This window comes from Triturus cristatus, chromosome 1_1, assembly GCF_964204655.1.
Source record: "Triturus cristatus chromosome 1_1, aTriCri1.1, whole genome shotgun sequence".
NCBI classification, from domain to species: domain Eukaryota; kingdom Metazoa; phylum Chordata; class Amphibia; order Caudata; family Salamandridae; genus Triturus; species Triturus cristatus.
This window is the reverse complement of record NC_140579.1, coordinates 121,608,641-121,636,065: the sequence shown is the minus strand read 5'-3', so window position 1 is coordinate 121,636,065 and position 27,425 is coordinate 121,608,641. Positions and strand designations below refer to the sequence as shown.

Genomic DNA, 27,425 nt, shown 5'->3' with positions numbered 1-27,425 from the left:
GGAGAGGAGGCGTAGGGTGTAGAGTACCTATCTGACCATACTCCTGCAGAGGAGGCTGAGGCATGGGTTTCAGAGTACCTATCTGACCATACTCCAGGAGAGAAGGCCGAGGCGTGGGGTATGGAGTACCTATTTGACCATACTCCAGGAGAGGATGCCGAGGCGTAGGGTATAGAGTACCTATCTGACCATACTCCAGGATAGAAGGCCGAGGCGTGGGGTATAGAGTACCTATCTGACCATACTCCCGCAGAGGAGGCTGAGGCATGGGGAATAGAGTACCTATCTGATCATACTCCAGGAGAGGAGGCCGAGGCATGGGGTATAGAGTACCTATCTGACCATACTCCAGGAGAGAAGGCCGAGGCATGGGGTATAGAGTACCTATCTGACCATATTCCAGGAGAAGATGCCCAGGCATAGGGTATAGAGTACCTATCTGACTATACTCCATGAGAGAAGGCCGAGGCATGGGGTAGAGAGTACATATCTGACCATACTCCAGGAGAGATGGCCGAGGCGTGGGGTACAGAGTACCTATATGACCATACTCTAGGAGAGAAGGCAGAGGCGTAGGGTGTAAAGTACCTATCTGACCATACTCCAGGAGAGGATGCTGAGGCGTAGGGTATAGAGTACCTATCTGACCATACTCCAGGAGAGGAGGCCGAAGCGTGAGGTATAGCATACCTATCAGACCATACTCCCGCAGAGGAGGCTGAGGCATGGGGTACAGAGTACCTATCTGACCATAATCCAGGAGAGAAGGCCGTGGGGTATAGAGTACCTATGTGACCATACCCCAGGAGAGGATGCCGAGGCGTAGGGTATAGAGTACCTATCTGACCATACTCCAGGAGATAAGGCCGAGGCGTGGGGTATAGAGTACCTATGTGACCATACTCCAGAAGAGGAGGCGTCGGGAGTAGAGTGCCTATCTGACCATACTCCCACAGAGGAGGCTGAGGCATGGGGTACAGAGTACCTATCTGACCATACTCCAGGAGAGAAGGCCGAGGCGTGGGGTACAGAGTACCTATATGACCATACTCTAGGTGAGAAGACAGAGGTGTGGGGTATAGAGTACTTATCAGACCATACTCCAAGAGAGAAGGCAGAGGCGTGGGGTATAGAGTACCTATCAGACCACACTCCAGGATAAGAGGCCGAGGCGTGGGATATAGAGTACCTATCTGACCATACTCCAGAAGACGAGGCAGAGGTGGGGGGTATAGAGTACCTATCTGACCATACTCCAGGAGAGGAGGCAGAGTTGGGGGGTACAGAGTACCTAGCAAAAACCAAAGGAAATGATGGACGGAGTGTTGAACATTGCAAGCACTCACCCCCAGTCAACTGATCTGGGTTTAATCCATCACCGCTCTTTAGCCCACTCTGCCACCCCAGTTCAGACATGGCCATATGCAAACCAGTCTGACCCTGTGCCAGAAACCGGTCCTAGGAAGCTTGTTTCCGGTCCAGGGAAGACATGGCTTGGCAGTTCGGGCTGGACTGTTCCCATGAGGCACAGGGTCAGACTGATTTGCATATGGCCATGTCTGAACTGGGGTGGCAGAGTGGGCTAAAGAACGGTGATGGATTAAACCCAGATCAGTTGACTGGGGGTGAGTGCTTGCAATGTTCAACACTCCGTCCATCATTTCCTTTGGTTTTGCTGGGCACAGAGTTCCTATCTGACCATACTCCAGGATAGGAGGCAGAAGGATGGGGTATAGAGTGCCTATCTGACCATACTCGAGGAGAGGAGGCAGCGGCGTGGGGTATAGAGTACCTATCTGACCATACTCCAGGAGACGAGGCCGAGGCGTAGGGTGTAGAGTACCTATCTGACCTTAATCCAGGAGCGAAGGCCGAGGCATGGGGTATAGAGTACCTATCTGACCATACTCCAGTATAGGATGCCGAGGCGTAGGGTATAGAGTACCTATCTGACCATATTCCATGACAGAAGGCCGGGTCGTGGGGAATAGAGTACCTATCTGACTATACTCCAGGAGAGGAGGCGTAGGGTGTAGAGTACCTATCTGACCATACTCCAGGAGAGAAGGCAGAGAGGCATGGGGTATAGAGTACCTATCTGACCATACTCCAGGATAGAAGGCCGAGGTGTTGGGTACAAAGTACCTATATGACCATACTCCAGGAGAGGGGGCAGAGGTGGGGGGTACAGAGTACCTATCTGACCATTCTCCAGGATAGGAGGCAGAGGGATGGGGTTTAGAGTACCTATCTGACCATACTCGAGGAGAGGAGGCAGAGGCGTAGGGTATAGAGTACCTTTCTGAACATACTCAGGGAGAGGAGTCTGAGGCGTGGGGTATAGAGTACCTATCTGACCATACTCCAGGAGACGAGGCCGAGGCGTAGGGTGTACCTATCTGACCTTAATCCAGGAGCGAAGGCCGAGGCATGGGGTATAGAGTACCTATCTGACCATACTCGAGGAGAGGAGGCAGAGGCGTAGGGTATAGAGTACCTTTTTGACCATACTCTGGGAGAGGAGGCCGAGGTGTGGGGTATAGAGTACCTATTTGACCATACTCCAGGAGACAAGGCCGAGGTGTAGGGTACCTATCTGACCTTAATCCAAGCCGAGGCATGGGGTATAGAGTACCTATCTGACCATACTCCAGTAGAGGATGCCGAGGAGTAGGGTATGGAGTACCTATCTGACCATATTCCAGGAAAGGATGCTGAGCATACTCCATGACAGAAGGCCGGGTCGTGGGGAATAGAGTACCTATCTGACCATACTCCAGGAGAGGAGGCGTAGGGTGTAGAGTACCTATCTGACCATACTCCAGGAGAGAAGGCAGAGTGGCATGGGGTATAGAGTACCTATCTGACCATACTCCAGGATAGAAGGCCGAGGTGTGGGGTACAGAGTACCTATATGACCATACTCCAGGAGAGGAGGCAGAGGCTTGGGGTATAGAGTACCTTTCTGACCATACTCTGGGAGAGGAGGCAGAGGCATGGGGTATAGAGTACCTATCTCACCATACTCCCGCAGAGGAGGCCGAGGCATGGGGTATAGAGTACCTATCTGACCATATTCCAGGAAAGGATGCTGAGGCGTAGGGTATAGAGTACCTATCTGACCATACTCCAGGAGAGGAGGCCGAGGCATGGGGTATAGCGTACCTATCAGACCATATTCCAGGAAAGGATGCTGAGGCGTAGGGTATAGAGTACCTATCTGACCATACTCCAGGAGAGGAGGCCGAGGCATGGGGTATAGCGTACCTATCGGACCATACTCCAGGAGAGAATGCTGGGTGTGGGGAATAGAGTACTTATCTGACCATACTCCAGGAGAGGAGGCGTAGGGTGTAGAGTACCTATCTGACCATACTCTCACAGAGGAGGCTGAGGCATAGGGTATAGAGTACCTATCTGACCATACTCCAGGAGAGGATGCCAAGTGTCACTTCATTACACAACAAAAGTAAGGGCAAGAGAAGTACAGAGGTTGTACTGTTATTTCATTACACAAGTAAGGTTGAGGGAAGTGAAGAAGCTGTACTGTCACTTCATTACACAAGTAAGGGTGAGGGGAGTACAGAAGCTGTACTGTCACTTCATTACACATGTAAGGGTGAGGGAAGTACAGAAGCTTTACTGTTACTTCATTACACGAGTAAGAGTGAGTGAAGTAAAGAAGTTGCACTGTCACTCCATTAAACAAGTAAGGGTAAGAGAAGTACAGAAGCTGTACTGCCACTTCATTACATAAGTAAGGGTGAGTGAAGTACAGAAGCTGTGCAGTCACCCTATTACACAACACAAGTAAGAGAAGTACATAAGCTGTACTGTCACTTCATTATACAAGTACGGATAAGAGAAGTACAGAAGCTCTACTGTCACGTCATTACATTAGTAAGGATGAGTTAAGTACAGAAGCTCTACTGTCACTTCATTACACAACACAAGTGCAGAAGTACAGAAGCTGTGCTGTCACTTCATTATACAAGTATGGGGAAGAGAAGTACAGAAGCTCTACTGTCACTTCATTATACAAGTAAGGGTAGCAGAAGTACAGAAGCTGTGCTGTCACTTCATTACACAAGTATGGGTAAGAGAAGTATAGAAGAAGTACTGTCACTTCATTATACAAATAAGGGTATGAGAAGTTCAGAAGCTGTACTGTCACTTCATAATACAAGTAAGGGTAGGAGAAGTGCGGAAGTTCTACGGTCACTTCATTACACAAGTAAGAGTGAGTGAAGTACTGTAGCTGCACTGTCACTCCATTAAACAAGTAAGGGTAGGAGAAGTACAAAAGCTGTAATGTCAATTCATTACATAAGTAAGGGTGAGTGAAGTACAGAAGCTGTACCGTCACATCATTACATAGGTAAGGGTGAGTGAAGTACAGAAGCTGTGTTGTCATCCTATTACACAACACAAGTAAGAGAAGTACAGAAGCTGTACTGTCTCTTCATTATACAAGTACAGGTAAGAGAAGTACAGAAGCTGTACTGTTACATCATTAGTAAGGATGAGTGAAGTACAGAAGTTCTACTGTCAATTTATTACACAACACAAGTGCAGAAGTACAGAAGCTGTGCTGTCACTTCATTATACAAGTAAGGGTAAGAGAAGCACAGAAGCTCTACTGTCACTTCATTATACAAGTAAGGGTAAGAAGTTCAGAAACTGTACTGTCACTTCATAATACAAGAAAGGGTAGGAGAAGTGCAGAAGCTCTACTGTCACTTCATTACACTAGCACGGGTAGGAGAAGTACAGAATCTGTATTGTCACTTCATTGCACAACACAAGTAAGGATGAGAGAAGTACAGAAGCTTTACTGTCACTTCAATACAAGAGTAAGAGAAGTACAGAAGCTGTGCTGTGCTGTCACTTCATTACACAGGTACGGGTGAGTGAAGTACAGAAGCTGTACTGTCACTTCGTTTCACAACACAAGTAAGGGCAAGAGAAGTACAGAAGTTGTACTGCCACTTAATTACACAAGCAAGGGTATGAGAAGTACAGAAGCTGTCCTGTCACTTCATTACACAAGTAAGAGTGAGTGAAGTACAGAAGCTGCACTGTCACTTCATTACACAACACAAGTACGGTTGAGAGAAGTACAGAAGCTGTATTGTCACTTCAATACACAAGTAAGAGTGAGTGAAATACAGAAGCTGCACTTTCACTTCATTACACAACACAAGTAAGGGTAAGTGAAGTACTGAAGATGTACTGTCACTTCATTACACAAGTAAGGGCAAGAGAAGTGCAGAAGCTGCACTGTCACTTCATTACACAAGTAAGGGGAGGAGAAGTACAGAAGCTGTACAGTCACTTCGTTACACAGCACAAGTATGGGCAAGAGAAGTACAGAAGTTGTACTGTCATTTCAATGCACAAGTAAGAGTGAGTGAAGTACAGAAGCTGTACTGTCACTTCATTACACAAGTAAGAGTGAGTGAAGTACAGAAGCGGCACTGTCACCTCATTTCACAACACAAGTAAGGGTGAGAGAAGTACAGAAGCTGTACTATCCCTTCATTACACAAGTAAGAGTGAGAGAAGTACTGAAGATGTACTGTCACGTCATTACACAAGTAACAGCAAGAGAAGTACAGAAGCTGTAATGTCCTTCATTACACAAGTAAGGGTGAGTGAAGTACAGAAGCTGCACTGTCACTTTATTACAAAAGTAAGGGTGAGTGAAGTACAGAAGGTGTACTGTCACTTCATTACACAAAAGGGCAAGAGAAGTACAGAAGCTGTACTGTCAATTACACAAGTAAGGGTGAGTGAAGTACTGAAGATGCACTGTCACTTCATTACACAAGAAAGGGTGAGAGAAGTATAGCAGCTGTACTGTCACTTCATTACACAAATAAGGGTGAGGGAAGTACAGAAGCGGCACTGTCACTTCATTACCCAAGTAAGGGCGAGTAAACTACAGAAGCTGCACTGTCACTTCATTACACAACACAAGTAAGGGTAAGTGCAGTACTGAAGTTGCACTGTCACTTCATTACAAAAGTAAGGGTGAGAAAAATACAGAAGCTGCACGGTCACTTCATTACATAAGTAAGGGTGAGTGAAGTATTGAAGATGTACTGTCACTTCATTACACAAGTAAGGGTGTGAGAAGTACAGAAGCTGCACTGTCACTTCCTTACACAACACAAGTAAGGGTGAGAGAAGTCCAGAAGTTGAACGATCACTTCATTACACAAGTAAGGGTAGGAGAAGTACAGAAGCTGTACTGTCACTTCATTACACTAGTAAGGGTGAGTGAAGTACAGAAGATGCACTGTCCCTTCATTACATAAGTAAGGGTGAGTGAAGTATTGAAGATGTACTGTCACTTCATTACACAAGTAAGGATGAGAGAAGTACAGAAGCTGTCCTGTCTCTTCATTACACATGTAAGGGTGAGAAGTACTAAAGATATACTGTCACTTCATTGCACAAGTAAGGGTGAGTGAAGTACAGAAGATGTACTGTCACGTCATTGCACAAGTAAGGGTGAGTGAAGTACAGAAGCTGTCCGGTCACTTCATTACACAAGTACGGGTGAGTGAAGTACAGAAGTTGCACAGTCTATCACTGTACCATCCACCACAGGTGTGTACTTGTAACATCATCAAGCCATGACGTCACTTCCTGTCAGGCCCTCCTAGTGAATATGATGTGCTCTCACGAGGAGACCCTGACTCCGCCTTTCATCCGCTGCTGCTAATGGATGAAAGGAGTCCCCCGCCCGGTCGCAGCGACACCCCTAGCTCCAGCGCCTGAACCCCCCTGACGCAGCGTTAGGCACCCCTGCGATGTCGGCCCCACGCACCGGAAGACGGCCAGGCAGGTAGCCGGGTGGTCGTAGAGCCGGTCCAGCAGCGCCGGGCTTAGCTCCTGCAGGAACTCGTGCAGGTTCTTGCAGCGCAGGTGCACGCGCTCCAGCTTCATGTTGTCGCAGCATGGGGCGCTGCCAGCGGCGGGTCAGCGCTGGGGCCGCTCCGAGGGGCCTCCCCGGACACCCTGTGCCGGGGGCCGGTGTCACTTCTGCGGCCGGGGAGACTGGGCACAGCCCGTGAAAGCTCCCGGAGCCTCACAACTAATCAGATACCACGAAACATCTACGGTCTCCGATAGTAGACTGTCTTTGCTGCTGATTCGACCCAATAATCCTTCTCTCTGATTGGCTAGTGGAACTTTAGCCATAAGAATCGTGGCTCAGGGATTCCTCAGACTGTAATCTGTCATTTGATTGGTTGTTGGAATCCTGTTAGTTGGTCATTGGCTGACCTTAGCCCATTGAGTACACATGTCCCCGGCATGATATGTACCCGCTGCGCGTCTCTTCCTGTCACCGGGCGGACTCGGTCCCTGCCCCGAGAGACGTCACCGGTCTGTCACTCCCGGACAGAGGCAGCCGCAGGTCTCCGTTAACACCCCCTATTCTGACGGATGCTGGTGAGTAGACTAAGCTTGAGGTGCATGAGCCTGCTGTCCGACTCCGCCCTCAGCAGCGTCTGTGGCGCTGCTCACCGCCGAGAACTACCCGGCCCGTACACATCCAAACTACGTCATCACTAGTGGCCTTCTAGTGTCATTCGATGCGCTGGGCTGATCTATCACCTGCAAGTTTATTAGTGATAAACCTCTTTATGCCTCCGAACAGCTTTCTTTTCTCCCTCCCTCCTCCTGGGCATTCTGAGGTCCCTTCTTTGCAACAAACAAACAAGCAATTTGTGTTGTAAACTGGGTACACATACAAGCTAAAGGAAAATATAGTAAGAGAGATAAAATGGGCTTATTATCATGTGATTCTATGGCAGGATGGAGGCGAGGATTATGCATATCTTTCACTTTATTTTGCATAGCAGGTTAAAAGAACATCGTATAGAAAACACAATAAACACACTAGACTACAAATCCCATGAACCATAGGGGTAGTCTCCATGGTAACAACAGTCCAATCCTGTGACAGTCCACAATACATATTCCCATGACGTCCCTTCCGCTTCCTCTTTCTTCACTGCTCGTCAGTTAAATGGCATTCTTTTCATTCCTCGCTTATCTGACGGTTGTTAGTCTTGTGGCATAGCGGTAATTGGCGTTTTGCATTATTATTCCTTGTATCCTTGAGTATTTGTCTAGCGCGTTAGGCTCTTGCCCAAGCGCTTTGTTTCCCTTCAGACGCGGACCTCGCGGTGTGCGCTTTGCGCGCTGAGGGGATTCCGTGCCACGCGTCATTGCCGTTGGGGGTAGCTCTGTCGAGCGCTAAGCCGGCTGTGAGGCACGATCGGGAATGCGGGCGCTGAGCTTGTGGCCGGCCCGTTTTCCCGACCAACTCTCTCCTTTGACACCGCTTGCTGTGCTTTCTCCCCTCGGGCTTTCACAGCGCCACCTGCTGGTTGTTTTTACTCTCGTTCGAGAGAGAGTCTGTGGGTGTCGAGCACTGGAGAGGGGGCTGCCTGGCTTATCTTTAAGGCGTTTTGTGCTCTTTTCTTCACCCTATTGATAATGTCTTCTTCTGAAGACAACTTTTACTCCTCCATTCAGGAGGCAGAAGAGGAATGGCCTCCTCAGTACCTCCCTCCTGCGGTGGACCATGCCCTCTCGCAAGCCATCTCTAGGGCGCTGGCCCCCCTGCAGGATAGGGTGGATCAGTTAGCCAGAAGTATCCCAGGGATGTTTGGCGACCCTAATTCGACGGGGGCACTTCCCAGTGGCTCTCAAGGGAGAGAAGGAAGGCCATAAAGTGTCACACGGGGCACTTGGAAGGGTTTGACAGGTTGAGAGAAACCTTCCTGAAGAGTGCGCGAATGCTCAAACACGCACCCTTCCGGGAGGAAGAACCCGGAGAAACTTGTGACTTGGTTGCCCCAAAGTTGGACCCCGATGGTGGTCTTTCCCTTGAAGGGGAGGGTGTGTCGGAGGGGGATGTCTCTTCCGACGAGGATAAGGACTTGGGTCGTCCATGGCGCCCAGGTTCCCGTTCCTCTGAGTCCCAGGACGGGGATGGGGGACATTCGGACATGTTTGAACCCACACAGATTTACCATCCCAGGTCGTCCGAATGGTTCCCTGATGCCAAGGTGGCGGAGTATGTGGCGGCTAAGTTTCGCCAGCCTCTGGAGAGGGAGGTTAGAACTCTGATAAGGGGAGAATGTCCCCGGCCTTCGCTCAAAGGGAAGGTAGCGCACACTCCAGAGATTGATGAAAAACTTTGTATCTTTTTTTCCAAGTATATGCGAGATCCCAAAAAGGGTATAGATAGATCCTGGAGAAATTGTCAGGATAAACTCTTAGACGTAGTAGGGACCTTGACCCAGATCATTCAGCTGGCGTTCGAAGGAATATGGAGACCCTTTGTCGACGGATATAGTCGCAGGTTGGGCGTAACGAGCGATTTGCCTTCTTGGCAATGCGAACTGTGCCCTGGCAGCAGAGAGGAGAAGATCCCTCCTTATAAAGGTTGACCCAAAGCTAGGGGACTTAGCTACCTCTGAGGCAGGCCCCGTGGCTCAGGGTAAGCTGTTTGGTGATCCGTTTGCTAAGGAGTTGAACAAGTTTGTCACCACTTTTTCGGCCCTGGACAAGGCTCAGGTCTCTATAAAAAAGATTTTTCCTGGGCGTGTTTTTGCCGGGGCCGGAAGAGGCAGTGGTCGCTCCTCCGGCCGTTCCCAGCAGCAAGGCCCCTCTGGTAGAGGTCAACAACGACAGAATAACGGCTGGAACGACGGTCGCCAGGGAGCCTTTTATCCCAGTAGAGATTCCGGAAGAGGGAAAGGTCGGATCAACAGAGGTGGTGCGAACGCCCCCAGAGGTCCCTCTGGTAAGGATTACCCTTTCTTCCCCTCATGATCTGGGGGGGAGGCTCCTACTTTTCTCTCACAATTGGGGAAAGATCACATCAGACCCGTGGGTATTGCAGACAGTAAGGGGTTTCCACATAGAGTTCTACGGCACCCCTGTTCAGATGATACGCCCCAGACCTTTACATTTCTCAGCAGAGGAGGAGAATTTGATAGAGACCGAGATTTCGGATCTTCTAAGGAAAGGAGCTGTTTGCAGGTTGGTACTTCATCCGAAAAGTTTTCTCAGCAACCTTTTCCTGGTAGAGAATAAGGACAAGGGCTTCAGACCGGTTATCAATTTAAAAGAATTCAACGAGTGGCTGGTTTGCCGCCACTTCAAGATGGAGGGGATACATTTACTTCGGGATCTCCTCCTTCAGGGGGATTGGATGGTCCGCATCGACCTAAAGGATGCTTAACTGACGGTTCCCATTTTTCCCCCTCACAGGCGTTTTCTCCAGTTTGCCTGGAAAGGTCAGGTTTTCGAGTTTCGGGCGTTGCCCTTCGGCCTTTCTTCAGCTCCGTGGTGCTTCACGAAGCTGTTGCGCTCCGTGGTGGAGACGCTCCGCCAAATGGGGGTAAGAATGATTATCTATCTGGACGATATCCTGATTTTGGATCAGTCTCTGGTGCATCTCACCCAGAACGTGACCATGACTATTGCATTACTTCAAGATCTGGGTTTTGTCATCAACGCTCAGAAGTCGGAACTGCGTCCAGCACAGCAGATGGTCTTCTTGTGGTTTCTCATAGACTCCGTCTCGGCTTCCTTGAGTCTGCCAGAGCCCATGGTGAACAAGATATGGAAGGAACTGTCACAGGTTCTTCGAAGAGACCGGATTTCGCTGCGCAAGCTCGCCAGAATAGTGGGCCTGCTCTTCTCTTCAATGCAAGCCATATTTCCCGGCCCGTTGCACTACAGGCCTCTTCAGAGATTGAAGGCTCGACATCTACGGCGAGGTCTGACCTATTCGGAGATCATCTCACTATCGGAGGAGGCCAAGACCGAACTTCAGTGGTGGATCGACCACATGTCGGCCTGGAATGGTCGGGCGGTCTTTAGGTCGTCCCCGGACTTGGTGATCGAGTTGGATGCCAGCAGAGTAGGCTGGGGAGCCCGGTGTGACGACATATCGATGGGAGGCAGATGGTCGGAGGAGGAACTCCATTTACACATCAATTGTCTGGAACTGCTGGCGGGATCCTTTGTGGTGAAGTCCCTGACCAAGGACAGGCTCTCTTGTTGCATCCTCTTGAGGATGGACAACACGTCAGCAGTGCAGTACATCAATCGCCTGGGCGGTCCTCGATCTCAAGCCTTATCCAACCTGGCGAGGGACTTCTGGCATTATTGCCTCCGAAACAGATCTCAGTGACGGCGGAATACCTTCCCGGCATGCAGAACACGGTGGTGGATTGGAACTCCAGGAATTTCTTGGATTCCAGCGATTGGCGACTCGATCGTGCAGTCTTCCTGGCTTTGATGGCCAGATGGGGCCCATGTACTCTGGATCTTTTTGCCTCATGGCTGAACCACCAGCTTCCGCGCTTCGTCAGCTGGAGACCGGATCCGGAGGCCACAGCAGTGGATGCTTTTCTACAGGACTGGTCGAAGGAGTACCCTTACGCTTTCCAACCTTTCATGATGATATCCAGGGTGGCGGCCCAGGTTCGTCGTCAAGTAGCGTCCATGGTGTTGATTACACCAGTCTGGAGAGCGCAGGCCTGGTTTCCGACACTAATGGAATTGTCGTGGGATTGTCCGATTCAACTGCCCTCATTCCCTTCAATTCTCCAAGATCCCCAGGAGGGCCTTCATCCTCTAGTGCTTCAGGACCATTTGCCTCTCATGGCGTGGAAGATTGCAGGGGATGTTGAAAAGACGACCAACTTTCTTCAGACGCTGCACACTTCATCCAGCAGGCATGGGCCTCAGGAACGATCAAGAGGTATCTCTCGGCTTGGCGACGATGGCACAGTTGGTGTCTGGAGAGACACGTGGATTCCATGGGGGCACCAGTTACTCATATTTTAAATTTCTTGGCAGAATTGTCTCAAGAAGGCTTGGCATACCGGACGGTTAACTCTTTTCGTTCGGCCATTTCCACAGGACACTGTGAGATCGAGGGCAGACGGCGGGGGAATACCCTTGGGTTTGTAAACTGATGCGAGGCATCCGGTTGGCTAATCCTCCTGAGCCTAGATATTCAGGCCTGTGGGATGTCAAACAGGTTATGAAACTCCTGTTGGGTTGGCAGGATAATCAATATCTGTCCCGCAAGGAGCTGTCCGCTAAGTTAGCTATTCTCCTCTGTCTCATCTCGTAAAAGGTTGTCAGACGTCAGGGCTCTAGACATCACGGCTAGGGTTTTTACTCCGGAAGGAGTTACCTTTACCATTACATGGAGGACGAAAACCAATACCAGGTCAGTATCATATCCCTCCTTTCCGGACCATCCTAAGTTGTGTGTGGTGAGATGCATTAAGGCATATGAGTAAATGACTTCGGCCACCTGGAGAGAGGCAGTTGCTTATTGCCTTGCAGAAACCTTTCAAAGCAGTTTCTTCCCCCTCCATTGCCAGGTGGGTAGATGGGTTATGTCTGAGGCAGGAGTGGATGTGAGTAGGTTTGGTGCACATTCCACTAGGGGGGCCATAGCATCGAAGGCCGTCCAGGTGGGTGGTAGATTGGAAGATATTATGAATACGGCCGATTGGTCGTCTGATTCTACCTTTAAGAGGTTTTACTTTATACCTATCTTGGAGGCGGCGTCCCTGATTGTAAGTAAGCTTTGAACTTGCATAATCCTCGCCTCCGTCCTGCCATAGAATGTAAAAATTTCCTAGCTTACGAGAAGGAAAGTTACAATTCTATGAAGGACTAAGAGGCAAGGATTATCCCTCCCTGAGATTAATTTCATTATCTTCCCACCCTGAAGACTTTTCGTTATTAGTAAGTAAATTCTTCCATGGTTTACTGTTCAAGTATTTTCATGTATTGTTGTTGATTCATGGCGTATGTTATTGCGTTTAATGCATTTACTATGCTCTTCTCTGTTTTGATTATGCTTCTCATGGATATTGTGACAGTCGGACTCTATACCGGAACTGGGTAAAAAGATTATTTCTCTATTTCAGGGAATGATCAAAGTTCGAATAAGGCAGTGATCCCAGCTTAACATCCTCCAGTGACGAAGAGGAAGCGGAAGGGACGTCATGGGAATATGTATTGTGGACTGTCACAGGATTGGACTGTTGTTACCATGGAGACTACCCCTATGGTTCATGGGATTTGTAGTCTATTGTGTTTATTGTGTTTTCTATACGATGTTCTTTTAACCTGCTATGCAAACTAAAGTGAAGGAAGATATGCATAATCTTCGCCTTCTAGTCCTTAATAGACTTGAAACTTTCCTTCTCGTAAGCTAGGAAATTTTTCATTCTGGGCAGATCCCTCAGGGGGAGATGTACAAAGAGGTTTTGGGTTCGCCCAGGGTCCGATTGGCGAATGCAAAAATATCTTTTCAGAATCAAAAAGCTGAAAGTGCGATTCGGTAACCTGTTAAAGAATCGGAGTTTGCGAATTGCGCGTGTTTGGGGCGTCCCTGCCGTATACTGATTCACATTGGTATGTTCGAATGTTTTGCAACTGAATTGCGGTTACAAAATATTAGAAATTTACCACCAAGTTCGCGTTCGCAACCCCTTTCCACTTTTGAGAATGGTTGAAAAAATATTCAGAGCAGGCAGCGGTAAAAAGTGAAGCTTCAAAATGTAATTTTGTTTTTTGTAAATGCTCATAAAAAAATGCTTTATTTAAATGACACCAGCAGGCCACCATCCCTTTGATAGCAGTGAATCGTAGTGGGTCTGATTTTTTTTTTTTTTTTAAATAGTTTTTTTAATTTAGTGAGAACTAGTCCCCAAAGTATCGACGCATTTTAAATGAGCACCAGTTGTGTTAGAGATGGATACATTCATTTTGTTAGGCACAGGGAGATTAAGTGATTTGCCCAGTATCGCAGGATGTTGAACGTCCCTGCCAGCTTCAAGGTCGACCGCTCTAACCGTTTGGCCACAAACTGGGACCAGCTGTTCATGAGAGAGGTCTATTTGCAACTCACTACGAATTGCTAACGAAACTCAAAAGTGTTTCATACATGAGGAATAGCGATTTCCTACTTGCGATTCATGGAAAATTGCAATTAGGTAATCGCTGTTCCTTGTTCAATACATCTGGCCATTAATCTTCTCATGCCTATTTAAACAGCATTGACATAGCCAATAGGTCTCGCCTTTGGGGCGTTATAAGTGTTTAGACAGAGCTATTGGCTTGTTAACGTTTTTAATATGTGTTGTAGAGCATTGTGAATGTTGTGCAGCATGTTGGAAAATTTATAAGTTATAATAAAAAGTGTTATAACTATATCTGTCACCTTATGTCTAACTGAAAAAACATATACTACTGAAGTATTGTACTAAAAACCAAAATTAATACAAAAATGTGTTCTGGTTTGTTTATGCAATGCCGTCAATTTTTCCTTGCTTGTGGTAATTAATTTTTAGGTCTTGCAGACCTGCGTTGCAGCGCGCATGCACTGCTTGCGTCTGCGAGACATATTGGGGGTGAGAATATTTCAGAAGGAGGCTTGAAGCCCCGCCCCTCATTTTCATTGGGTAGCGTCACTGTTTATGGTAAACGGTGGCTTGCCATTGAAAATGAGGCTTCTGTGTTACTGCCCTGTGTCCTTTTGGGAGGGCCCATCCGGACTGGGTCTCCTGCTTCACGGCTGTCATGAAGCAATTTCTTATCTCCGAGGCGTGTTATATAAACAAGCCTCTGAGATCCAGTCCTGATGGGCCTCCCAAAAGGAGACCGGGCGCCGCATGTTTGTTTTTGCATCGTGCTTTCGCTTTCACTGGAAGTGAAAACGCAGTGCAAATATAAACAGCGCTATGGCGAGCACTTGCTGGGAGCTGAGTTTGTACTTCGTAGCGTCACTCAGACACGTGGCTCAGATTACCAGGGACCCTTGGCACACTGCATGGAGCCTGGATCTTAACGTGATTGGAAGCTGAGGAGTGCAGGCGCAAAAACCGCACCCCCCATGCTCCCAATGAGCAGCATCATGGATAACTGTAGCTTGCTTGTATGTAGTGCTTAATACCACAGTGTTGTCGCTATGAAGCGCTGTAAATACCAGGCATTACTCTTAACCCTATCACGATTTTCGGAAGCTTATTTAATAAGACTTGCAAGAAAAACGCCACCGGTTGGCTTCTAGGTGCTTCATAGCTCTGAAGACGAGGCTGGATGGTTAGAGGGAGTAAGTCGCCAGGTTTTGTAGCCGGGTGGCTCTCGTCAGTGTAAATGCCTGTCGGGGTGCCTGGGCTGAGCCTCCCCACCCCTGCCCGGTTGTACTCGCAGCGAGTCCTGGGGATGAAAAGAGCGGGGTTAGTATTTCACAACAAACAGTTGAGTTGGATTAGCGGCGATTTCTGTTTTTTCTATCGGGGCGCTTGATGAGTTTGAGCCGCATCCAGAGCGGTGGAAACTGCTGACACAACAGAGGAGACAATGGGGCGGCGTGTGTGAGGCTGCGAGGAGGCATGGGGCTTTGTTTAGTGTTTGGGGAGGGGAGAGAGTGCCCGTGGTGCTGGACTGGAGGGGAAGCAGCCAGAAGGCGCTGCTGGAGCGGAGCTCGGGCTAGCCACTTCCTGCAGAGTGCTGGCCCGGTGCCACCCTGCTCCTGCCGGGGGAACAGCTGTGCATAACACGGTGCAGGGGCGGCCCCTCCGACCCTTCAGCACTCCTAGGCTCCTCATCGCTCTCCGCACGGTCGGGCGGGATGTTCTGCCTGAGAGGTAAGTGCTTCCAACACTCTGTGAATTGTGCCGAGAGGTGCCCTCTCCATGCAGGGCCGGCAGTGCCAGGGGCGGCGGTGCCCGCCTGGCTGAAAAGGGTCGCCTTGGTGTAAAGTTGATGGGACTTTGCGCCTTTGGCTTTTGGTAGACTTCAGCCCTGACTGCATAGCGCCGTTCAATGGGCTGAATGGTCACAAGGCGCTTTGTAGCTTTAATAGGCTATTGCAATAAGGATTCAGAACAAGCATTTACAATGCAATGGTCTCGGCATTGGTAAAGTTAGAGCTATTGGCATTGCTCATGACATTATTTTTGTTTATGTTTTTAAAACATTTAAAGAACGCCATTGTCATGAGCAATGCCAATAGCTCTAACTTTAACAATGTCGAGACCGTTGCATTGTAAATGCTTGTTATCAATAAGCCTGGGTTACCATGCAGAAACTCTTGTAACATGTTAAGCATATCATCATTTTTGAGCAGCCTTTTTACTGCTTTCCTCATTTTGCAGATGTAGTTGCTCTGACTTTTACCCAAATCTAACAGAGACTGCCTAGCTATACGTACATTCCCCTCTTTAGTTAGCAAAAATTAAAAAAAGTTTAAGCCAACTTCCATTTAAAGTGCTGGGGCCTCTAAATGTTGTTTTGAGACTGACGCACTGGGCAGGCCTAAGACTTGGCAAAGTACCCTTCATCCATACCATATATTTTAAAATCGGAGGCTTTACCCAGTATTATTCCTGCATTACCGTAATTCAGAATGGGATTTATTTTAGAAGAATAGTCTTAAAAAGTGGGTTCAAGTCCCTCTTCTCCAAAACATGAAATCTCCGACTTCCGGTTCTGCATTCGGCAAACCGGACGGTCCTCGACCTAAAAACACTGAAGCAGTGTTTGTGAAAAGGAGCAATCCGCAAATGTGGTCCACTTTTTGTTAGGGTGCCCTGGCGTAAACTACAAAAACTCCTAAACAGGCCCATATGTTTCACTTGAGTTTCTAGAAATAAAACGTTTTTGCTTAAAAATGCCTGGAAGTAATGTTAGCCATTTAATCATAAAAACTATAAAAACCCTAGTAGGTAGGAAACTATATGTCCAGGCATTCACTGCCAGGCAGTTGGAATGTTTTCATGGTTTTGTGTGTTAAAAGCCATGCTGGCCGCAACTGTGTAATAATAAAAGAGACGCTTGCTCCTAAATGTCAGGGTATAACTTTTAAGAGAGCGCCTGGTGAGAGCTGGGTGCTTGTCTCCCTGGCAGTGGCGTTGCTGTCCTCTGTGTGGGGGAATGCTTTGCCATGCAGTTCAACGAGAAGCTTTTACAGCCTGACATGAAAGGGCACCGACGTGACAAGAAACAAAAGCCTCCACCCCCTCCTCCTTGCTGGGGGCCGGCCGAGCAAAGCAAACTTCACACAAAGCTGCTGCAGCTGAAGTGAGTCACCGAGACACCATGCAAATGCAGAGTAACACAGTCTCAGGTTTTTGCCACTCATCCATTGACAATACAACTGATTTCCTGTAAAGGGTGATTCACACGAGGGACAGATGCGCGTGAGTCCCAGCGTTTAAAATGTGGTTTGAATGAGAGGCTCACAGAGACATGACGGGATTTAATAGAAAACAGAAAAACACATCAAACTACAAGTTTGTAAAACTGGGCTATATTTGGAAGTAAGATGTATACTATAATCATCATTGTGTCTCACTACTTATTCTAGAGCCCCCTCAAACCCTCTTGAATTAACCTATTTTTAAACGTTTGACGATTATAAACATGAAAATAGGCAATACTACGTGTGCTTTTTTTGCAGTTTTAATTAGTGCAAACCTCAACCCGAAGATATTAGAGCGCTTTACATAAGCACCAGTTCAGTTACAGACGAAAACATTCATTTTTAAGCACGGAATGGTTTGCACAAAATCACTGCCTATGCATAAGCCTCACGCCAGACTCGAACCCGCTTCACTCCGCTTCAAAGTCGGACGTGCGTGGAAATCCCACCCAACATATTATAACGCGGCAGCGTCCCCTGCGTCCAGAAATTACTCTTCGTATCATCGCGCTTTTGGGTTGTGTTATGGTTGGTTACTCCGATATTTTGATTTATTTTAGGAAATGGTGTGGTTTTCAAGAGAGTGCTAGCTTCCCGCCATGTGTGCTTGCTTGGCGCTCTAGGCAGGCTCTGTGCGCGAGAGAAACATGACATTCTTTGAGCAGCGGGAGGGGACGAGAGCCCTCCCTGTCTGCCTTCAGACGGTTGGCTTGTTGTGTGCTCAGCCAGTGAGTCAGAGGGGTTTAAGTGCACCGGATATGAGCCACCCAAGCTACCACCGGGCTACAGGAAGTGTGAGGGGAAAACCAGCAGCAGCTGAGCCACGTTACCGAGCACTGAGTGCAGCGCACAGCTGCAGCCATGTGGAGGGGCGTGCAACGGGCGGCGATGTTGATTTTTAAAGTTTAAATGGCCCATCCCTCCCCCTCTCAGCCTACTTTGCATAACGTGGCAGTTTCCAGCTGAATGTCAGATTTTTGGGGGGAAATAGGAAGAGCTGCTTAGGTTTCTGTCAGTAGCAGCTTCAGATTTTGACAGTGTCCCCCCCCCAACTCAAACAATTGCAAAGGTTCTGTCCGGAGATATCTTAGCCTTTTACTGCCAGGCACTGGAGCCTTAACAAAGGACAACAAAAGTACGTCTCTTGCTGTGAGCTTTCAGCACATATATCTAATAGTAAATATTAGAACTACAAGTCCCAGAACGCAAAATCATGTTGACTTAAAAAAAAATGTGGATTAAAAGAGTACTAGTGACGCGCAGTCACTTGGGGACGGTGGTTACACACCCAAGAGGTGCAGTTAAATATTGCCTAATCTTGAAGTGGTCGGTATTTCTGGAGCAATACAGTAAAAAATAAGGAACAGCAATATTTTGGAAAAAAAGCGGGATTGCCTCATAAATCCTAATGCTCTGGTATGTCTTATTTAATGTGAATAAACGCCTCTCTTGATGCCAAAATACAGTGTTGATACACGTATATGTTAAACGCATTTAAGATTTGTGAGGGGCATTCGAGAGTGTCAGCTAATCGATTTTTATTTTCGAGGACCATGAAATGCTTTTTTGTAAGCATGTACTCGAGCAATGGTAGTAAACAATCTTATTTACGTTGGGCTTTTACTAAAATAGCCTCGGGGTCTGCCCTCTAGCGCCATGTGGCGATTCATAATAACAAAACACGAGGCAAAGCACGTGAATGTGCGGTCTGTAGCATAAAAATAAATGGTGCTTGAAACCCAAAAATAAGATGTTAAATTGAGGTGATCTATTGGGTAAATATGATTCCACCGATCTGAGCATAAAAAAGGATGAAAACTAGCACCCTTAACTCCTGTAAATTGTGGCCAGTCACTCTGCGAGTTTAAGGGAAGCATGTGGGGAAAAAGTGACAGCCGAGCTTTCTCTGTCACTGCGATTTCGCAAACAAGTCATAAACTACCCAACCACTCCCCGTGACAAAGAATGAATCAAAATAATAAGAAGCGCCGTGGAGGGGGGGCGCCGGCGCCTCCTTTGTGACCTGGCTTTTTAATGGCATGGCAATCTCCGAAGAGTTTTTTTTTTCTTTCTCTTTGCATTTCTGCCTGGAACATCCTCCGCTTTCTTGTCTGCGCTCTCCCCTCCTCCCGGGGGTGGGCGCACTCATCCGGTTTCACCGCGCCAGGGAAAGGAGGCGAAGTAGAGGGCAGCTGTCAAACAAGAGGGAAACAAAACAAGGCGATCAGGTGAGGGAGCAACGCCGGGACACCACCGCCTTTCTCCGAGGCAGAGAAGATATGCCTCGGAGAAACGCAGCCTCGTTTTCGGATTGGGGGGCGTGTTTTGCTGTTGTCTCCTCCCTGAGACTTCTCGCAAAAAACACGCCCCCCGATCCGAAAAGGACGGGGCAGGATCGGAGTGACGGGACCTCTTCTCCAATGGCTGGCCAGCATTTACTAGGCCAGCCAATGGAGAACAGGGAAGAAGAGGGGCGGGTTCAAGCCCCTCTTCACCCAAGTCATTATGTCTCGCGAGCGAGACTGCGCAAGCGCAGCCATCGCTAGCTGAGACCTAAAAAGCATTTCTTTTCCTTATGACTTTACATGGATGCCCAGGATTTGTTTCAACTTTTATGTTTGTTTCTCGTTTTGTGTTTGTGGTTAAGATGTTAACTGCAACCACCGCGGTGCTGCCCCCTGCATACGCAGCGTGGTGATCCTAGGGCAAGGGACTTTGGGGGGCGGAGGGCGGATATTCTCCCCAAGAAAGAGAACTGCTCTAAGCTTGAAAAGACTGCCAGGGGGAGAGGAGCAGAGCACACCGTCAGGCGCCTCTTTTCTGATTTGATTTAAGTCACAACACAGACGCAGCGGTACCTGCTCACGACACACAGCCAGGGCAGTGCTGGGGGAAAGAAATGGCAGATTCCACCCGGTCGCCTCCCTGGGTTTGAGGAGGGTAGGGTATCATTTCCATTTTCTGGTTAATTCCTAATAACGGGGCATACAGTTGGCAATATCAGACTTAAAAATGGGAACGTTTTCTGAAACAAACAAGTAGGCATGCCATTAAGCGCTATGTAAATGTTGTAATACAATTGGAAGCACCAATGGGTGTGACTTTAGTGTGGTAGCATATGTAAATACCGGACTTTACAAATGCGGTTTACATGTGTTCTATGCACACAATTTGGTTTACAGTTTTAAAGCTAGTCCTGTGGGCACTGCCAATGCTGTGAAGAAACACTACACTACTTCACTCTATGCCACTCCACACCTGTCCACTTCTTCTATACCACTCTATTCTATGTCACTCTGTCCTGTTCTACGCTACTCTATGCCACTCCACGTCACTCTAACCCACTCTAGTCTACACCACTCTACTGTACTCTACGTCACTCTTCGCCATGCCACTTCAAGCCACTCCATTCTATCCCATTCCACCTCCGCCTCTCCACCCTGCGCCACTCCACTCTACACCACTCTACACTATGCCACTCCACGCCAGTCCACTTCTTCTATACCACTCTATATGTCACTCTAAGCCGTTCTACGCTACTCTATGCCACTCTACGCCACTCTAACCCACTCTATGCCACTCTAGTCTTCACAACTCTACTTACTCTACGTCACTCTATGCCATGCCACTTCAAGCCACTCCACTCTATCCCATTCATCCTCCTCCTCTCCACCCTGCACTACCCTATACATAGGCTAGACCTATTGGCTTTGCCAATGGTTGTTTATGGCCGGAGTTTCTCTCTTACCTCTAGGTGTGTGAGCTGCTTGTCCGAGGGACAACTATTGGCTGAAGTGATGCTTGAAGTCTAAGCACGGGAGGAATTTATGGCCTCAGAGTCGTGTGGTATGTTCGGAGGCGTTTCTTTGTGTGCGCTTAGTTTTCCTAATCCCAGGCATGCACCCAGTTGCCTCACGTTTGTTGGTCAAGGAGGACCATGCTTTGAATTCCTCCCTTGGCACAGGATCAGTATGCAGAATCAAAAGCACATTTTTATAAAATCTGTGTCTTTAAACCACCGCTTTCTCCAAGGCATATTGGTCTGAATCCAATGTTTGCCTGTCCTCCTCGCCTGCAGAGAAATGAGTGGAGGGCTGCTGTGGGGCACTGGGCTGGCATCTTAGAGGGCCTCGGATACCTCGCATGTTCTACATAGCAGGGGCCTAGAGCCAAGAATAGACAGCGAAACACAACCTGTTTGGTAGACATATCAAGTTGCATCTTAAAGTTAAAATTCACATGAGGGGAATTTTACATTCAGGTTCACTGTAAAAGTATTGTGAGTCAAGACTACTCGGTGGTGCTTTTTAATTTGCTCAGATGCTCTAAAGATCTTTGTAGGTTGTGACTGTGGGTTTTTTTCATTGTGTTTCTTAGTGGAATGCCGATGGGCCTGTTGGGAACTCTTTGTTCGTGCTGTTTGGTTTGAGAAAGTGAGGTCGATGGGCACATCGCAAGGCCCTTTACTGTTCGAGTGCCCTGATCTTATCACGGTTCCACAGTCCCAGGGGTGCTCCGGTGGCCCCAATTGGTCAGAGAGGGAATATCCTTAACCCTAAACTTCACTCTCATGTGTGCACCCTAGGCCGATGACTTAAAACGGATGCTTTCCATGTACAAACCAACAATGCGACACACACACATAAAAGCGCCGCTCGAACATTGTAACACGGAATGAGTTTCACAGTCCTAAAAAGACAAGTAGGAATAGAAAATATCAGTAACAATTTTATATTCTTTCTAATATTTGTAAAATGAAAATCAGTGAAGATTGGAAAATAATCTTTTAAAAAAAGACCAAGATGGTCAACGTCCCAACTGGGCGAAACATGTGTCAGTTGAAACCAAGCCTCTTCGGTTTATTAAATCTCAGAGATATTATTTTGTATTGGTTGTAAAAATAAATGAAATTACATTAAATGTAAACCTCACAATATATATGTACCTCAGAGGCAAACGTAATAAGCATTTGTCGTCATTCAGCATCATTGAAAAAGGTGCTACTGTGTGATGAGGCGCAGTGATAATATGAACCAAACATTCAGGAAGCAGAGCAGGATATAGGTGATGTATGTAATGGCACAAAAATAAAAAGTGAAGGAGGAAAAAAAACCCACACAACAAAGAAAGCACTCTGCCTGCTAAATTCATAAGCCGTATGCTTGCAACAATTTAATATTTGTTCTTTTAGTACTCAACCATTCCAATTACCTTAAATAGAACCTTATTTATGCTTCGGAACAGAGAGGCTTGCTTAGAGTAGATACAGAAACTCTTCTTAATTTTAATGTACATCTCCAAAAAAAGGTCTAACGACGTTGAATTACTGTATCCTAAGACAATGTTTAGACAAAAAGGATGACCACATTACCAAACAAGCATTTGCAATGCAATAGGTCTCGCATTTGCTAGACTTTGAGCTACTGGCATTGTAAATGACAAACCTTTTATCTATGTGTTGGTTTTGAAAACAGAGACATAAAAGGCATTGTCATTTACAATGCCAATAGCTTAAAAATTCGCTAATAATAGACCTATTTCATTGCAAATGATTGTTTTGTTACTGGGGGCCGATTTTGCAGCACTGCTGCAAAACCGGTCCCCGGTTACAAAACCAGCCTCCCACCCCTCCAGCCTCTCGTCCCATGCCTGGTATGGCCAGTCTGACCTTGGTGCCAGGGCCTATTTGTTTTTGCAGCCTGACCCTGGATGGGGTCCGAAAGAGGCTCTGGTTCATTGCAGATGCATTGCAGTGGTTTTAATAAATCACACTATTAACTGATATTTAACTGTCATGATTATTTTTCTTTATAATCGTAGAAAAGGTCATCAACTTCGTTCAAAAGCGCGTTCTGCTTCCGAGAGTCCGAGTTAACTTCCGATGTGTTTGTTCTTTGTGATTTTCTTGAGACTGAGCTGTGTATCTTCTCGCTCGCTGCCAAACGCCATCTCTCGTGCTGTATGAAGCCACGAGTCTGAACAAGCTCAGGGAAAAAAGATCCCATATTGCAGGAGCTGGTAAAGAACATGAGTGATGCGGGGGGGGGGGGGGGGGTTCGCGTGTATGCTCAATTATCTAGTGCCTTTTAGGAGCAAATCCCGGTGGAACATCATGGAAATGAGTGATGAGAGCACGTGCAGTTCGCATTCCACTATGTATGAGGCAGAGGGGCATGTGAGGCGCTTAAAATACTAGGCAGAGATCTGGAGGAGATAATGCGTATGAAACGTCTGAATAAAAATATAGAGGACTTGAGTGAGTTACAATTGAGATACAAGTGGAAAAGCTATATAAAATCTGATATAAGTATAGATAAGGCTTGCATTCCAGAACAAAGTTATTCTGTCCAACAAGAAACTAGTGCATCATTGATTATTATCTTATATTGATTTCAAAATTAGATTACACATGCAATGTGCTTGTTTGCATATAACGTGCATTCCAGAAGGAAATCATGTACAGCAAAAGTGAGGCAGATTGAGGGTGGTGATCGGTTATGTTTGAAAGATTGTAACAGAACATAGATATATTTTTGTGATGACAAAGTAATTAATTCCCCAAGCATGTCAAAAATAAAATATCTTCATACAGTTAGTTCTTAAAAGCGTCTCCCTACCATGAGCCGTGCTTTTACTTCATAGGCTGCATTATTTATTTTGTCCAGCGAGGGAAGCTGTTTGTCAAGAAGTAGGAGAAAGCCTAACGCAAGGAGCAGCGTGTGCTTTAACCCCTTCCCTGCTCATGACGGAACCGTTCCGTCATGAGCCACGGTTGCCGTGTGCTCATGACGGAACGGTTCCGTCATGGCAATCCTGTCGGCGGCCGCTCCGCCTGCGCGGCGCTGTTTCCCCGCCTGTGCGGGGCGACAACGCAAATGGGCGGAGTCATGACGGAACCGTTCCGTCATGAGCACAGCTCAACTGTGGCTCATGACGGAGCGGCTCCGTCATGAGCACAGGCCCGCCGCGCTGCCCCCCCGCACCCCCCCGCGCCGCGGCGGAATTCCCGCCGCGGCGAAGGGGTTAAAGGACTACACGCACGACTCTGGAGACAGAAAGAAAACATTACTATCTGGTAAAACGAAATGAGACCTTTACAGGACATCACACGAAGAATATCACCTTGTTTTCCAAAAACAAATTAACAAGGCACGCACACAGTAAACCGTCGACGAAGCCTGGCATGGCTTGGCAACAAAGTAGCTGGTATCTTGTTTAACGTAGATAAATAATATTTTTTTGTTTTACATTATAATGAGTCTTGATTCACCGTTTAAAAAATCTGTTTCCCTCTTACAGATAGAGTCTAACACTTTTAGTAGATGAATAAACAGCAGAGTGCCTTATAAATGGCGAGCGCATTTCAATGACGCTGATATCATTCTAAGGAAACAAAGTCTAATTTTCAATAACCACGCTTGGTGAATCAATAGATATTGCAGTGCTGACATCTATGATATACACTTCAAGCCTAGCTTTATGCACGGGTTCAGCAATAGAATACAATACAAGCATTGGCCGCACGGCCGCGAAAGTGAAACTGATCAAGATCGCGCGCTGTTGCTGTCCCTTCTAGCGTGCGAAAGTGAAAGCAGCTGCAGCGTCACGTCTGGCGAGTGGTGTGCGATGTGCGCGCACCATGATGAGAGAGGAAAGCCAGAGGCGCCTCTGCTCGTCATTGTGCGCATAACCGCACGGTCTATGCCACCCAAAAAGCTGTGGTCGGCTTTTTAAAGCCCACTCACTAAATGTCTCGCCAGAGCAACGCATGCGCTGGCTCAGGCGAGACCTAAAAAAGGAAAGATAAAAGAAATAGCAAACTAAAGTATTGGCCCCGCAGCCCTTGCACTGAAGTCCACTTCAGTGCAACTGACCTGGCAGTTCGGGCTGAACTGTTCCCATGAGGAGTAGGATCAAGACTGATTTGCATATGGATGGGTCTAAACTGGGTTGACATGGCATGGTGAGCAAAAGAACGATGGATTTAACCCAGATCTCTTGACTGAGGGTGAATGTTTTGATTTGTTCCGCATTCCAGCCATCGTTTGTGTCTTTTGTTCTCGGCCTAAGTGTGCCGGGTATGACGTGGGTCCACCGCTCACTGTGCTACTGGATTCAAGCTAGAATGGCTGATATGGGGTAATGCCCTAAAACCAATCCCAGGATGATTGTTTCTGGTCCAGGGATGATCTGGCTTGGCAGTTTGGGTTGGACAGTTCCCATGAGGAGCAGGGTCAAGACTCTTTTGCATATGCTGGGTCCAAACGGGTTGTGTAGTGAGCAAAATAACAATTAATTTAACCCAGATCTATTGACTGGGGGTGAATGTTTTGATTTGTTCTGCATTCCATCCATCACTTGTGTGTCTTTTGCTTCTTTTTCAGGCAGATGTGTACTTGTGATCAGGCAAGTGCCATCCCGCACAGTGCAAGAGAGCTGAAGTGGGCTCACCCACTGATTACCCCATGCTCTAAGTTGTGGGAGTTGCAAGCAAAATGTGAATGACCGTTGAATAGACCAATAGATAAAATGGACTTACCGAAAGTCCATGTATGTATAGAGGTACATGTTTTTTAGGTCTCGCTGAGCCCCAGTGCTTGCGCTGGCTCGGAGAGACATTTTGTATTTGGGATTTTTGAAGTGCTGCCTGTAGCCTAAAGCTTGAGTGCACGCGAGCAGCCGCCAATCACTGCTGCATGCGCACCACTCGCGTGCTTGCCACACAGCGCGTCCCGTCCTAGCGATCGCGATCACTTTCGCTTTGATCGCGATCGTTATTACTTTCGCTTTCACGGCCGCGCGGCCGTTACTTTCACGGCCGCGCGGCCAGTGCTGGAAATTAACTGCATTATGTGCAGGAAAGCCTAGTTCTTCCTTCGGCAGTTCGGCCACCTGCCAGGTCGGGTGATATCTTGGTTCAGTCCGCCACTCATTTCACTTCTGACAACTCCCTTGTTCACGCTAATTTGTCAACTCCTCTGTTCCCCTGTGATGTGGTAAAGAAGCCGAGGCTCTGTGCGTGCAGAGTGGCGCCGCGGTCACGCCCATCCCATACCCCCCTTCGCTTCTCCCGTGGCACTGCCGCCAGCAGCGCGGCGCTCGAGCTCTTCTCTTTCCCCTTGCTCGCGTCCTCCACGCTGAGTGGTTCCCTGCTAACCAGTGTCCATCAAATCGTCAAAAAGTGCTTTGCCTTCTGAGATCACACGCCACAGTCTGTTTGCTTTTCTTTTTGTTCCGAGAAGGGCTTTCACAGCCGAGGCTTTTTGGTGTTCTTTTCCTGTCAAAATCAAAGCCTCTGCTGTTGCAGAGGTCTTAAATGGATCGTTTGTTCTGTGCAGGCTGTGATTATGCTGGAGAAAGTGAGACTGAGCTCACTGGTCAGCCAAAAGATGCGGCCAGCGCATTTTAAATGTTTTTACGCGCACACCTTTTTCTAACAGATATGAAACGTTCTTAGACACTTTTCCCCCGTTGCCAGAAGGTAAAAACATATTTTCGAGGAAGATGGCTACCATATTGATTTATGTGCCCGTTTTTTCCATTCGCACGACATTCACCCACCGAGGTTTGGAAGTGCTTGACTCAGTCGGTTTCCGGTGTGAACTAACCTGGCAGACTTTTTTTTTTTTGCACATTTATATAGCACAAACTCGACCCAAAGGAATTGGTATTACACTGTGCATTATGTTTATGAAAATGTAGCGGTTGGCAGCCCTTTTGTGCCATGAGTGGCAATGTCCGTCATAGGGAAGGCGCAACCTTTTCCTATAAAGATTAGTGATTTTTGGGCAGAGCAGAGTGAGGAAGGTCATTAGCGTGCTGGATATGTGGTGTGTGCAGACACCCTCTCTAGTCTAACTACAAGTTAAATCTTTACATGAGGGTGAAGAGAAACAAAGGCCCCACACTTTAAAGGAACTCATTCAGGTGCAGACTTTGCATGACGCATCTGTCATTCCACAAACTGTTTCTTGCACCCTGTGTACTCTTGAGATGCTACACCTGCTGGCGAAAACTCAGGGACTCAATGAAAATCGGCCTCTAAATCTCGCTCACTCCACTGCTGCGCCCCTTCTCAGCCTAGCTTAAGTGTTGTGGGGTGTCATGGACGGGTACGTCCTTAAGGGAACACCTAAACCCTTACCTCCGAGCT

At 47.6% G+C, this 27,425-nt stretch overlaps 2 protein-coding genes across 6 annotated transcripts in view; one reads left to right on the top strand and one right to left on the bottom strand.

Moving 5' to 3' along the window:
- GTF2H4 (general transcription factor IIH subunit 4) overlaps nt 1-7,518 on the bottom strand; it is a 57,183-nt gene extending 49,665 nt beyond the window's left edge. The window contains exon 1 of one of the 2 annotated variants that reach the window (XM_085613794.1): nt 7,335-7,518. Coding sequence is in view for 1 of the 2 variants with exons in the window: in XM_085613784.1 (XP_085469910.1) it covers nt 6,836-6,954 (119 nt within the window). In the remaining variant the exon portion in view is untranslated. Of the gene's footprint in view, nt 1-6,835; nt 7,104-7,334 lie in introns of those variants that run through there. The other variant, XM_085613784.1, reaches the window with a different exon arrangement.
- The window catches only part of VARS2 (valyl-tRNA synthetase 2, mitochondrial), a 234,331-nt gene continuing 214,207 nt past the window's right edge, over nt 7,302-27,425 (top strand). For 2 of the 4 annotated variants that reach the window (XM_085613770.1, XM_085613753.1), the window contains exon 1: nt 7,331-7,461. The gene's annotated coding sequence lies outside the window, so the exon portion shown is untranslated. Of the gene's footprint in view, nt 7,462-25,712; nt 25,835-27,425 lie in introns of those variants that run through there. The other 2 variants (XM_085613745.1, XM_085613764.1) reach the window with 2 other exon arrangements.